At 38.8% G+C, this 15,086-nt stretch overlaps 1 protein-coding gene across 2 annotated transcripts in view; it reads right to left on the bottom strand.

Moving 5' to 3' along the window:
- The window catches only part of MID1 (midline 1), a 104,317-nt gene that overhangs the window by 36,104 nt on the left and 53,127 nt on the right, over nucleotides 1–15,086 (bottom strand). For both annotated transcript variants that reach the window (XM_086609424.1, XM_086609429.1), the window contains one exon: nucleotides 10,645–10,740. In XM_086609424.1, coding sequence (XP_086465550.1) covers nucleotides 10,645–10,740 — 96 coding nt within the window. The remainder of the gene's footprint in view (nucleotides 1–10,644; nucleotides 10,741–15,086) is intronic.

The raw sequence follows: 15,086 nt of genomic DNA, 5'->3' as shown, positions 1-15,086 counted from the left end.
TCATCAAAACCGGAGTAATTTTTCTTCACTAGTCGTCCACAGGTTATGCAAAATGGAAGAAGGTAGGTTATAGAAAGAGTCTAGTCTTTGGAAAGTGAGGTACGAATTTGAGTTTCAGCTTTACAAAATGGTCTCAATGCCTCAAAAAATAATTTCTTCGCAGTTGTGGCCATATAGGTAAAGAAGAGGTATCAGGTTTTCTGGGTATTTGATGGTTATAAAATCACTATATACTCACAAACAAACGAAACCAAAAAACATTAGAAAAGCAAATTGCAATGATTCCACTTAACAACTGTAACATCATTGCCACATATTTCACTCTAGATTTTGAGTCTGAGTTCCTTCTTACACTAAACCCAGAAACTGAGGAAAAGCATCTGAAATGATGACACATAATGGACAGTACCTGTTTACTCTAGGAAAACTTTCTTCATTGTCATGTAGATGTGGAACATATTTTTCTGGATTATAGTCTATAGATGAATTAAAGAATTATACTCATCTAAAGAGAGAGGCCTATTTATTTTTTAATTACTCCATGTTGTAAAGTGAGTAACTTTTCTTCATAGAGTCACAATATATTGAAGTCATATTTTAACATGATTCATGCTTCATTTATTTATTTCATGGAAATACAAAGGATAATGATGACTAGGCATTTACGAAAACATTTCTTCCCTTTCTTTTTATGGATGGCTAAGCTGAATGAGAGTCATGGATTCAAACTTACTTTATTTCATATCCCTGTTTGATACTACAGGTTATTCAACTTTGTCTGTAGAGCAAAAGCAACTCTTGGAATAAAGCTTTTTCAGACTTTACCTATTCTTAACGTAAAACTGATTTTATCTATTATGACAAACTGTGCCTTTGGAAATCGGTGATATTAATCAGCTTGCCATTTGAATGGATCATCTACGACTCTTTCATTCTGAACTGGCACAAGGGAAAAAGGAATGGTCATCTCCCGTTTCAAGTGTGCCAGAGGCTTTATTTTTGTTTGCATTCCACATCTATCTCTAACCAGGGGACCTGTGTTTAGAGGCAGTCTCAGAGCAGGTTAAACAAAGGTCAGTGCAGAAGTACAGCAACTTACTCTGGCTACCTAGGAATTTTGTGAATGAAGAATCGATTAGGCCAGGAGAGCTAAACCGCTTTGGGACAGACTGATAAGACTATCTGCCTCAATCTTTACTAAAAGTAAACCTTCTCAGAAGTTTGAAATACTCATGTTACTTATTAAAATATTATTTTAAAGATTTTTGTCTCTCTGTGCTTCGAAGCACATTGTTAAGAAACTAACCAGTGAGATATACCTAGCAGTCCTCTAATGACATTTACAATCTAATCACAAAACAAAACCAAACCAGAAGTTTCAAGGAAAACAAACAATTTGTTTTTATAAGAATTCTATTAAAAACATAAAAAATTTTAAACTTAGATGATCTGGAAAGTTCTCATAAAGAGTTACTCCGGAAATGCTTATGCTAACAGCTGTACAGTCCATCAACCAGACTTGCTTCAATGAACCAAGTATTGTTTTTATAAAACACAAACGCAGCATCATGTTGGAACCATAGCTGACATTTCTCAGGACAGGAAAGCACACTGGAGAAACGACATTTATTGAGAGACAAATCACAGTTTCACAACTGGGTCAAACTGCTCTGGGATCATTCTGCCAAAAAAAAAAAAAAAAGTTATTCCCCGTTTTTCTTCCATCTGCAGAAGCCGGTGGCCGTCACCAGGGGAAATGGCTGGGCTGAGTTCACCTGGCTGATGTGTGTGTTGCACAAACACATGGGAAGCAGGTAGAGAAACGCAATGAGGAGGGCAGAAGCAGAGGCGGGGAGGATTTTGGCAGCAATGAGGCTTAAATCAGATTAAGCTGTTTGTGAAACTAAGCCCCAAGAGGGATTGGGTTTTTCAAGATGCAGTAAAAGGGTCATATTGATAATTTATTTTCAGTCACTACTTTTGTCTTTTATTTTAGTTCTTTCTGTTACCCTAAATAATGAAAATATATTTTGAATTTAACTATATTTACTTATTTATTGTTTTTATTTTGTTTTTCCTGCAGACACTAAGCCTGTGTTTCACATTGAGCAAAATATTCCACTCTGTGTTTCATTTAGGGTAGAAAAATAAAAACAAATAATCACTGAAGTTCAAAGTGCTCATCCTTTGACGAAGATGAAGCCAGTGCCCTTGTAACCAACAGTTCCGTACTTAAAGCTCTCATCCAGGATCCGGGGCCTTTAGCCTAGTGTTTAACATACTCACTAGAGGACCAAGCCTCATTGCTGCTGTAATTGCTGTTTAGCTATTTATGTTAGGCAGAAAAAGGAGGAACTCAGGAGCATTTTGTTCCTGGAAAGGTAAATGTCTCAAGACAGAGGGCTGCAAAAAGTAACAACATTTTGACTGACAAGTTATATACTCCGATGGCAGGCACAAACCAGTATCTGCTGCATCAGTGAACCAGTGATTAACAGTGAACTAAACTCCATTTTCCAGTCTAAGCACAAAGTTTTGCAGGAATATCAGTCAAACAAGAATGGGAACACATACAAGTGTATGGATGTGAGACAGAGAGAGAGATGGAGGCAATGGGAACTGGCTACCTTAACAGTCAATGGCAAGCACTGCATTAGTTTATATACAATCCATGCGATCTGTTATGACTCCAATCTCCAGAAGTTACAAAACAGTAGTAGGTGCAATAACATATTCCATCATGTGCCTAATCTGTACATAAAATGTATGCATAAGCGCTTTAGTTCTAAATATATAGAGAGCCAATTATACATTTAATTAGCAATTTGTGAAAGCAATTAAGTAATTCCTTAGGCAAATAATATTTGACTACTAGGCTAGGGCTTACTGAGCATGCAACTTAGGCCATCCTTGAGTAAATATTCCATACTGCCATACGCCATGCAGCATGTTTTGTCAGCTTTTATTTCTGAAGTTTCCCTTTTCGCTAATGATATATAAAATTAAAACTCTGACTAAAGCTTACCTGAGATTTTCATTGAATGATATCAACTTTTATGAGAGTAGAATTAAAAGTAGAACTAAAGTAATTAGAAATCAAAAGTAGATCATGCCATATAATTCATCTAAATAATATTAATAGAGAAAGTGTCTCTGGTACCCTCTTTCATTAGAAACCATCTTAGGAAAAAAATGTTGTAAAAACCTCCTTAGGGTTTTATGCATATCATGAAGTTTGCTAATTAGTTTCTCATTGAGAGTAAGAACTCCTGATTTCCTTCAAGTAATATTTTCATATTTCACAAATCAAAAAAAGTCTGTTACTTCTAGCACTTACATACAGCAAATGAATTTAGCTGCTGAACAAGCATCTTCACAAAATAGGAAGATACTGGGACAGAGGAAAAAGCAACACTGAGTGGAGCTACTTTCCAAGTTATCTGCCCCACATATTTCACAGTGATGGTAAACACTTATTTAACCCACTGTCCCTTTCCTACTATCTAAAAAAAGACCCCAGCAAAGTAGACTCCTTACTGTAAACTACAAGTGGTCACCTTTGTATGACTATGAAGGCCATTTGCTGTGGTTTAGACACCAGGATTTACACACAGGCTTTCCACCTAAATTTTTCTGATGAGAACTTCTTGGTTTACTTGGGCTTTGACGAAAATGGTTCCAAATCTCAAAGAAGAAGCGAATATCGTGAAACTTAGTGAAAACAGGGTACTCACTGTTTTTTATTATCACAGACAAAGCCCCTTTATTGTTTGAGTGTCCTCAGGGAATCACACTGACAGCCGTGTTTTGATTTTGCTGCCCCTCAAGTAACAGAAATGCTACATGGATCTTATATAAAAACTGATGGAGACATTTTGTCGCAATATTTGAAGAAGCTATCTTGTAGCTGAACTCTTACCAGAAACTCTAATTTTCATTATTTATCATTTTTCTGTTTGGCTGATTTTCTTTTTGATTTGCCACACACAAAAAAAGGCAACAGCAGGATTTTACAGGTGCTGCCATTTTCTCTTCATCACTTTTGCACTGCTGTTGTTAAACTTAGTTAAAATGTGTCTGATATGTGAGTGCTCAGTATTTGTGTGAGTGAAATAAAGGGTCTTTCAATATACTACTTTTTTTGTTGTTGCTTTCAGGTGATTACATAACATGGCTACAGAAAACACCCTTTGACACACATACAAAACCAATTTTTGACCTGGAACTTTATGCTGAGATTTAGCCTGCAGCAGATTTTTAGAAGCAAGCTAGAAACTGAACATTTCCATCACAAACAGAAAGCAAAGGATGCAGCAGTTTGAGGGTTACACAGTCAGAGGAATATGCCTTCCCTTCTTTACACAACCAAAAATGATTTTGCAGCAGTGTCCAGAATTTGCTTCCTATGACGTTTGGTGAATTGAAAACAAAACAAAACAAACAGAAAGACTGAGATACAGATGTTATAAAGCTGTCTACAAGCAAAACCTATTTCCTTTCCCCTCCCCCCAAATAATTGCTCCAATTTTTCCTCCAGCTGAGTTCAGATTATGTTTCTGCCTAACAGATGAGAGAAGCGTCCATGGTATTGACTATACAACAGACTTTTAATCATATATTTCCTAAAAGAGATGAGAAAAGAGTCCAGAAACAAAACTCAAATCGCCTAGAAAAAAATAACTGGCAAAAAAGGCTCATGCCCGAATTTGTGCCTTATGGCAATTAATGTCACGATCTAAAAGACAGTTGCAGAAGCCTCACACGTTCATAGAAGCAACGTGTCTTGGACACTATGACAAAGAAGCAAATTTGTTGGGACTTTGTCAGCCAGAGAAACCTATGGCACTCAAACCAAGGGGACAACCTAAGCTCTTACAGCATTGAATCCTTCCCTGATTCAACTGAGAAGTGGCTAAACCCAGAGCTGTGTGCAGCTGGAAAAGGCACCGGCTGGCAAACGAGGGTGCTGCTCTCGCCGCCCCACACGCCTTGCTGGAGGGGTGGCAGTGCCGCAGGGGAGCAGGCATGGGAGGGGTGGCAAAGGCCACCCCCACACACCGCCGTGCCGGTGGCCCTCCGGCACGTGGCGAGAGGCAAGGAGACCTGGCAGTGGGTTGGTATGGCCACTTGGATGCTATCACCACCCAGGGATTAAGCCCTATTGCCATATCCTAGGCTTGTCAATTCCAATTTTACAACAGTGTTTTTGGAAGATTTGTCCAAGGCTCCTACGGAAATTTTCAGATATTCACATAAGCAAATTGTGTAGCACATGTGTTACGAGCGAATTGCTGCAGCCTTATTTCACGCAGTGGGACTGGATCCAGCTAGAGCCTTTTCTCCCTCAGCTGAAGCAAAAGGCTTGTACCTAGGCCGTTAATTTATGCCACAGCATAAATAATTACATTACTTCCTTTTCCCTCAAACATCTTCCCCTTATAATAGCTCCAGAACTACGAAGCTGCTTTCCTGACATGCACAGATGTTTTTATGGACTTTTAAGAGCCACACGCTGATTTAGCCTCATGCTAGAGGGCTCTCTTGTTGGGTGAATGTCCACAGAACGCAAAGATAGAAGTATCCAGGAAGGCTTTTAATGCTTTTATAAAAGTTTTCTACAGACACTATGAGATGCCTGAACAATGTGAACTAGAACTACAAACAAACATATTTCAGATTAGTAGCTATTGCTATTCCATTTTCTCAGTTTGTGGAGAAAACTGTGGTTTATCCTCTGAATCAGTTTATTATTTGATGTGGCCAAGCCTCCTGTCCCTGGGAGGCAGCCACAGATGCCTTTCCTAAGCAGAACGAGGAGCAGAGCCGGATCACCGGGGCCGACCCAGCGAGCTGCCCGATGCGAGGGGGTGCTCTGCAGAAAGCAGCTTGGCCAAAGGCATGAGGTTGTGGACCTGCCATTGTCTCCAAGGAAGGAAAACAAAACTTTCTTGATTAACAGCCTTTGGGTTTTCTGCAAAACCAGGAAATGATAGATGGGATTACAGAGGAAGGGAGAGTGGAAAGATGGAAAAATGAGTGTAAAACAAAAAACATGTTAGGATGTGCCTGAAAGATAAGTAAAACCAGTGTGCCAGGGTGCTCCTAATGAAACAGAAATATTTGGGACACAAAGGAGTGTTATAGTCTGAAGTGTTCACTATTCAGGGTGTGGTTTCCTTTGAGAAAATGAGATTTTTAAAATTACGCAATATCATAAACTAAGTATTAGCACAGACTATACTTTCATATTAGGCATGAAATCAGTCATTCAGGTATTATAAAATGCTTAATAATATCCCTGCTGTACTTAAATCAGTAAAAAATACAAGTTTGGCTTGATTTATTCACAAAAGTTTTCCTGCTGATATGCCCAGAACCACCCACAGGAATGCGAGACTGGAAGTGGACTTCTCGAGTCTCCCAAGATCAGGTTCCCCACCAGGATAAATCCTGTCATAAATTGATAAACTCCATCTAAAAATAGGCAAGATTTATGCCTCCGTTGCTGTGATGAAAGGCAGCCCTAGATTCCTCCTCCCTGGTAGCTGGAAGGCGTCCAGCTCCCGGATGGCCAACATCCCCGACCCGTCCTTGCCTGCTCATGTGAGCAAACTCGTGAACACAACTCTCTTTCAGAAGGGAATAAGCATCAGTTCTAAAACACCGAGAGACTGGGATTCGGCCTGTGCTATGGATGAAGTTACAACCGCCGGATGCGAAGGATGTATGGGCAGATAATTAATCTGCAGTGAAGCTGGTTGCAGGGAAGCCACTGACAGCTCCCTTGGTTGATGAGAAACAGTGGCTCTGCAACATTGGGTTTGGCTGGCAAGGATTCATTGATTCAAAAGACACAGAGCCTGTTTGTTGTTCATTTTCAGAAACATCAGCTTCTGCTCCATATCAAAAGCCAAAAGTAACATTCCTTTTTCATTTTTCATGTAGTATTGATTTTTTTAGTTTATGAAATGAGAAAGGCTTTAGAAATGTTAGTGTTTTGTTTCTACAAACAAATGTTAATTAGCATAACTTTTTTCTAAGTTTATATACCTCTCAATAAAAACTCAGTAATTTTAACACAAGGAATAATAATTTCATTTCCTTCCTTGTTTTTCAAAGTTCAAATTATGTGTGAAACCCAAAGCTGCTTTTTTCTTCCTCCAACTTGTTTTAAAACCCCAAAATTTAAATCAACATTAAAATAACATTATAAAAATTATTTTAAAATAGGTAAGGAAAATCTAGGCATGTAACAGTAGTTTTTACAGTGCACCAACTATATTTTTACATGCTTAGAAATTGTATGCAATATAATCAACATCATTATCTGTAATATACTGTATCAAAATATGAAAAAGAAACTGTTCCCTATAAAATTAACTACCTCTTTGGTGTCAACCTTTAAGTGAGTTCATATGGCAACACTAATACTGTCATTGGAAACTTCAGCTTTTCTTTTCCTAATATTTTGTAATTTTAAATTTATAACATTAACTTTACAACCAATATACTGCTTGCTTCATTCTCCTGGTTTGTGATAAATTTCTGTCACAAAGAAGCACAGAGAAAGAGAGCATACTGACTTTCAAAACATCTGTCTAAGCCTCAGCTTCTCTGACGTTGGAGATACATCGTATCTGAAGTTTTCACAGAGCTCTGAGAAACAGAGATAGCTTTAAAGTTTACTTCCACATCCCCACTTGCCCAATTTCCTGTGCGGCCTAGGTCCAGGGTTTTGACTGAAGCTCATTTCTTAATATTTAGCTAATTTAAATGCTAATTAGACTAATTTGATGAATAAAACGTGGTAGGAATTCATTAACAACTTTGCTGCTATTGCTTGATGTCTACAGAGAAATTTTCTAAAACAGGGCTCCAGGGACAGCAGTGCATCTGTTAGCAGTCAAACAAGTTGGATTTTTTGTAATACTAAACCTTGGAGTTGGTAATGTATTGCAGAATTGTAAAGGAGGAGCCATTTAAAATTTTTCAGATCTAGCCCATCTTGGACATAGGCCACTACTGAAGAAGAGGTCTTATGCTGTCCTGGGCCCATCTGCTTCATGGGGTTTGCTCCAAGTTTTACATACAGAGGAAGAAAATGTGCCTGATCTCTGTCTCCCATTACCTACTACAGTCATTCTAGCTGATACTACAGTTGTTCTGCCTGACGTTATAGCTGCCTATACAAAGAACTCAAACTGTTCACCTGAAGTCTGATACTGTGGATAGACAGTTGTGGATGCCTCGTCCCTGAAAGTGTTCAAGGCCAGGTTGGATGAGGCTTTGAGCAAACTGATCTAGTGGAAAGTGTCCCTTCCCATGGCACAGGGGCTGGAACTAGATGATCTTTAAGGTCCTTTCCAACTCAAACCATTCTATGATTCTATCATTCTATGACTTTCATGATTTTGCTGAGCCCCATGAAGTCAGTGAGGCTCCATAGTGGTGGAGCAGAAACAAAACCGAATAAGACGATCTTTTTGGAAGAAGAGTCTTGGATTTTTTTGTTTTGTTTTGGATTTTGGTTTGGTTTGGTACGGTTTGCTTTGGAGTTTTGAGTTGGATTTTAATTTTTTTTTTCTTTTTTTCTGCAGCATGTGCCATTGTCACAGTCAACAAGGTACTTAAGCAGATGCCAAATTTTCAAGATGTGATTTTGAATCTGTTCACAAGAAAAGCTGCTCTTAGGCTTAATTAGGTGACTGAACTTTAGTCTGAAAAAGACAGAAAAGAAGAAGCCCTATGGAGAACTTCCATAGGTCTTTATAAGGAAGAAAAAGAGGCTTCGCTAAAAAGCTGGCAGACGGTAGGAAAGCATGCCTTTCTTCAGAGCCAGTAGGTAGCAGTGTTATGGCAGTGTGTGTCACAGTTAGCTTTCTCCCAAATTATATCCATGTTTCAGAAGCTCTGGGATAAGACTACCTTCTGCTACCCAGGGCTATTTTCCAGGTAGCACTGATGAGGAAACCTGGCTTCCTTTCACGTGTTCACAACCATATTCAAAGTACATTTCTACTCAACGCTATTATTATTTAATGCTGCCTGTCTGCTAGGAACATACAGTACTCCCTTTTCTGAATAAACGAGGCTGCTGCAGGAATTGCAATGCCGTCAGAAGTGAAATGGTCCTATGCAGAAGTCTGCCAGCAGGCAGTATTTTAATGCGAACAAAACCCCAGCCATTTTTCACAGGGAAAATAAGTTTTCCCTGCTTATCTGACTAGTAATTACTTGTTCAACTGAAAATAACTTTTCTTGGTGATTGAGGTCTGAACCTCATTCCACTCAAAATCAGTAGTATTTATGTTGTGTCAGCTCCTCTGATTCTCCCCCCCTTAACTTTCCCATGCCATTTTAAATTTAGTTTAGAACTTATGAAAACTGAGAGCACTGCAAATGATGAACTTGGTGTATCTGAATGAATACAGTATATATTTGTCGAAAAGCATGTGCACCTCACAATGTCGAGTCTTTCCTAGTCTTCCAGTGTTTCTCAGGCACGATTTACCTGGAGGAGGGGTGAAAATGTTTTGTATCTGGTGTGTCACCTGGGACTCATGGCTGAGACTGACCACAAGGAAAGCAATGGTGATAAAGTTCTGATGCCATGAGGATGTTTGTGTAATACTTACTGACAGAAAGCATAAACTCATGTTGTCTTTTGCAAGTTCTTTATGATAGGGAAGCTTTTTGTTCATAGTGGTTTTGGTATTGTTGAGCTGAATATATTGTAAGGAACTGAAAAGGTCTTATACAACTTTTACAGAATGGCAAAAAGTTTTGCTAAACGAGACTATTTTGGGCTCTGACCTCCTCCTGTGTCAGCTCCCATGGCTGAATTAGTCTGTGATTATATTAATTTGCATGTAGAGCAGCAGCCCCCACAGGGCCACCTAAAAAATCCCCCAGATTTAGGGGAAATATGGATTCAGGTCTCACCCTGCCCAAGATTTTCTGTGATACTCTCAGGCAACTCAAAGGCCTGTAAGTATCTTTCTTCTTCTGAAGATATATTTCATGCATGACTTTTGAGTCCATATATGTATTTAGATATTTAATTCTGATGAAAAAAAAATCAGTGGCAGATAGAAACCTATTTCATAGAACCACAGAACCTCCCTACCCCAGGAAACAAGATCTCCTATTTCCTTCCAGAGAGGGCTCACATTTTCCCAAGTCCTGCTTTTATCACTGACGTACCTATATATTTTTTTTGTGTTGCTTTTGATGTCCCTGGCCAGATTTAATTCTATCAGGGCTTTAGCTTTCCTAATCTGATCCCTGGCTTCTTGGACAATTTCCTTGTGGATCTAGGCCTTACTCTTCTTTGCTTTAGATTTCCACTTGTAAATATTATTCTACCTCACAAAAGAGTCAAGAAGATAAACACGTTACAGATTGTGGGTGATAATAGTTGTGGGGGCCATACACACATGGTATCATAACTGAAACAAGATAGGAAGGACTGTAGAGCAGGTCACCTGTATTGAAAATACTGTTCATCAGTGAAAAAGTTCCAAATCACTTTACCACCGTTTTAATTTAGTTCTGTGCTTGTTGTTTGTTTGAACTTTTGTTCCTGAATGCCAGAAGAGAATGTAATTCAGTTTACAAATATTTCAAACGGAGGCCAGTACTCACTTCTACATGTTGACAGGTCTGAATGAGTTTCGCCAAAAGAGTTTCCAGTTCAGTATTCCTCTTAATAAGGTTGGTGAGATTACTCTCCAAATTTTGCTGTCAAAAAGAAAGAAAAGAACACATTAGCATATTGAAGAATTTAACATTTAGGTGAACAGTTTAAAAATGGGTATAGTTTCAGGATCTGAATTTTGTAATTACACAGGTATGACATGAGACTTTCATTTTTATATGCTCCATTAGATGTTTTGTATATGCATGAAATATGGTAAGACAAGAGAGTAGAAAAATTCTTGATAAGAGTAAGTTCTAGAAAATAGAGTTTCCAAGGACCTACTAAAAACTAGATTAAGCAATTAGTTTTAGTCAGGGGAAAAAAAAAGAGTAAGGAGAACAGCAGGGATGCTAAAGACATTTCATCAAAAAAAAGTGGTTTATTTTGGCTGAGAACATTTTTTCACTCCTTATTTCCTGCCCTCAGTCTAACATTTGAATTTAAAAGCCTATTGCTAACTGAGGTCTCCGAGCATGTGCCCCTTTGGGACTGTACTTGTAAGGACCCAGTAGATGGGTCAGCACTTTCTTCTTGGGATTCACTATGCTGGGGGGAGATTGATCTAATTGATTTAATTCCTGGTTCAGTACAATTATTTCTTTTAATAAATAATTCTAAAGAAAAACATCCTTTCTACGCACAGGAATGAAATATCTACTCACAGACTGTGCCTTCATGGATTGTTCTTAAGAGAGAACTTGTGGCTTGTGTCTGTGTTTATCAACTGATTAGGGCTGCAATAAATATCTGCAACTGTGGGAGCTCGGAGTGCTTTCCAGCTTCCAGATCTGAGGCCACATCCTGGCCACTGTACAATCGCATGTGAGATTGAGATCTAGAAAAAATGTTTCAGCCTCCTTTCTCCCCTCCATATCCACAGGAAGGAAATCCATGTGCATGAGGAGAAGGTCTGTGATGGCTGTGACCTGCTCCCTGGTCTGGCTGCCTTAGGACCAGGACCCTGCGGTGCACTGTGGAGCTTGCAGCTACCAGCTCCTTGCTTTTTACTATACATCCTGTGATAGCTGCTGTTCTACAAGAAATTCCATCTTCTGGAAGCACATGGGCATGAAAAAGTCGTGGTTTTGCATGAAATGCAAAGTTTCCACACAGATAAAAAAGCCCTGTAAATCTAACTTGAGTACATAAAAAAAAAAAGAAAAAAAAAAAAAGCAGCAAGCTATTAAAAAGACTCCTGACTGTAAACATTTATTTCAGTAACTTCAGGGGCATATATTTCACTTTGAAAATCCTGCTGGTGTGACAAGCTGTTCCTCACAGTTATTCACCTATGTAAGTGCGTGAAACTAGTCCCTTGCTCTGCATTCCTGACAGGCCGACAGTCTCTGCCTTTTAATTGTACTTTGTTCTCCGAGCAGCTCCTAATGTCTCGGAAGCACTGAACAAGAATACCAGAACTGAGCCCTGTGCTTCTCTCCTCACAAGGGCTGTAGTGCCTCTGCAGAGCTCTCATTAATTTCATCCCTCCTCATCTTTTATTAATGGGCTTCTTCACACTACTACTTTACCCCCCTGATGTATCTATTACATGGCTTAAGTCCCTTCAGCTACCATTAATTCACCTGACTTCTCTCACCTTCCTCCCCCTCTCCCTTACCACCTCCGTGTACACATTTAATATATGTGTGTGCGGGTGTGTTTTCTGCTGCTGTTACTCCCTGCCTATTTCATGCTGTTTAAAACCACTTTGTTCCTTGTCCTCCCTTTCTGCAGCCATGCAGTCTCCTTACCCCTTCTCACATATGGCTACAAACAAATGAAGCTGGCAGTATTTCACTGCTGAACCATGCCTACTTTGGCATTTACCAGGGCTGATGCTGTAAACACCAGAGGAGCAGTCAGTCCTGTTCCATTAAAGATAGCACGGGATTTTGATAGCTTTACGTATATAACCCTTCTGAGAAGCGTGATGGGTGTTTGAAATATATAATTTTGGCATTTTCTTCCCAGCACAACCATGCATATCAGGTATCACAAGCTCTGGCGGTAAAAATACCTTCTACACTGCATTTATTTTATAGCCCATTAAAACAAAGAGTAACAAGAACGGGCATTCTTTACTGAACAGTTTGAGCTGTATCTTATATTTCCATAAGCTGTACTGTGAATAATCATTTAATTGCAAAGGCATGTTTGCCGTGCTGTTAGATGTCCCTTTGTAGAGCTGAGACTCACGTGCACAGTCAAAATACCATATACAGTTACAGTATCAGATAACCTTTGTCTTAAAAATCCAGTTTGTTAAGGAAGTCCAAATGTGTAAACACTCTTGAAATTATATTTATATACCTCTTATTGCCCATATATTCATTTTGTACATGTTCTAATATTTTATACTGAAAGACTTAAAATGAAAAATGCATATTCTTGATAGGGATTGCCTAATTTCAAATGCATTACTGGACACAATAAATGCTAAGAGCTGACCTACACATACTATGAAGAAAAAAATGTTCTCAAATCTGTTATGGAATACTGCAGTGATTTTCAATAACCTGAAAGTGTCTTCCACTAAGGCCATTAAAGAATGAAGAGTAAGCAGTCTTCTCTGAAACAGAAATTTTTTACCCATTGATTATATATGGATTATTACAGATAAAGAACAAACTTTTAGAATAAGTTTTCTATCCAATGAAAATAAATATAAACCCATATATATCACATGGGTCCCTTGGTGTCCTTTGCATTTCCCAACCATAAAAATGGAGGATAACTACTAAACAAGTTGCCTTACAAAAATTAGAGTTAATGCATTCCTGTGCCCCAGCTTCTCAAACTGTGACAGTTTCAAACTGGCAAGTCTTGAATTTTATTTCCTTGCAGTTTGGTATGCAAGAGATCGGAGTCTTTTTAAGTCAAGAATTATCAGAATTTTGTTAAACTTTTGTTGAAGAACATCAGTGCATATTAATGTTTTACAAGACAGCAAGAACCTGGCAGCTGCTTTCTGAAATTAATGTCAATCTTTCCAGTTTCACTAGGGCAAGTACTGAATGGCAGCTCTTAAAACTGGCCTGACTTGAAAGTTTTAAAGGTCATAAAACTCTTGTAGTATGTTTATCTGGATTTTCTCCTGGCAGCAGTTTCTTTCCCCTATTCCATTGCCATACAGACCATGGCACCACTTTGGCTACCACACGATAGTACATCCCAGAGGTGGAGTTCAGGCCCTGCACTTTTACTTTACATGGGGGGAGCTGGAAAGGGCCTGAAAGACTTTCAATTTTCAGAACTTGCTCACAGACTTTCCAAAGTGTCACAAACTCATTTCGCATCCACACCTGAAACTTTCCAGGTTGTGTAAAACTTCAACACCAAATTTGGAGTGCTGGCCACCTTGAAAAATTGAGCCAGTGCTGTAGACCATAACTCCTGGGATAGTGAAGGGTAGCCAGGTTTTAAGTCTGGAGAAAATATTCTCTCACATTATTATACGTGAAAATGAGTGGTAGAATAAGTTTATTCAAAGTATCTTCCTTTCTCCCACAGAAATCTTCTACTGTTGTTCTGTTAGGTGAACCAAATTATAATGGTATTTTTGGAAATGTTCTAGGTAAATCATAATTGCTTAAACATTTTCATCTGGCTTTCCTAATCTTTTTTGTCACTTGCTAATTTTCATTGTTACCTGTCTATTAAAAGAAATGCACGGGTTGGTTTTTAAAAGGACAATAGCTGTTGTGCATTTGCTCTGTGAACAGGCTTCATGCGTGTTAACTTGGTGGATGCAAACTGTTCTCAAAAAACAAAAGCCAGGCTGAATGCTTCCTGACTTACAATGCAGACCTAGTCCAAGATCTTGACATTCCATGCGTGCTTTGCAACTGTTTTTGCAATATCCAGTATAAAGTGAAAAGAACGCTTACTGTCCATTTAGCATGGTCTGACAACTATACAACATAAATATTCTTATAATCTTGGGCTAAATCCAAGTAGATGAAATCACAATCAAGTAATTGAAAAGGACAGTTGAGGATGATGTTTCATTTTGACTCTGCGTGCCTATAAAATGATACCAACCAGGGACTGGAGTCTGAAGTTGGAAAAATTAATGCTAAAAATTAGAGGAAGGTAACTCAAGACTGGATGCCTTCTTTAAGCTCATGTCTCGCTCACACCGAAGTCATGATCTTGATGCAGTAACGATTGCGTGAGGCTTGTGCCCTGATTGAAGTGGGAGGTCAGACTAGATGATCATAATGGTCTCTTCTGGCCTTTAAATCTATCAGTCTATGAAAACCAAATGTGAACCCATGCCCTTTGCCAAATTAACAGTCTCACGCAAAGCATCGCCTGTCTAAAATAGGAAGGTAGCACAAACAGATAGTCCTGAGCTACTACATGGGTTGAAAACGCTGTCAAAATA

The sequence above is a fragment of the Tauraco erythrolophus genome, chromosome 1 (assembly GCF_009769465.1).
Source record: "Tauraco erythrolophus isolate bTauEry1 chromosome 1, bTauEry1.pri, whole genome shotgun sequence".
In the NCBI taxonomy this organism is placed as follows: domain Eukaryota; kingdom Metazoa; phylum Chordata; class Aves; order Musophagiformes; family Musophagidae; genus Tauraco; species Tauraco erythrolophus.
This window is presented reverse-complemented; position numbering and strand designations above follow the sequence as displayed.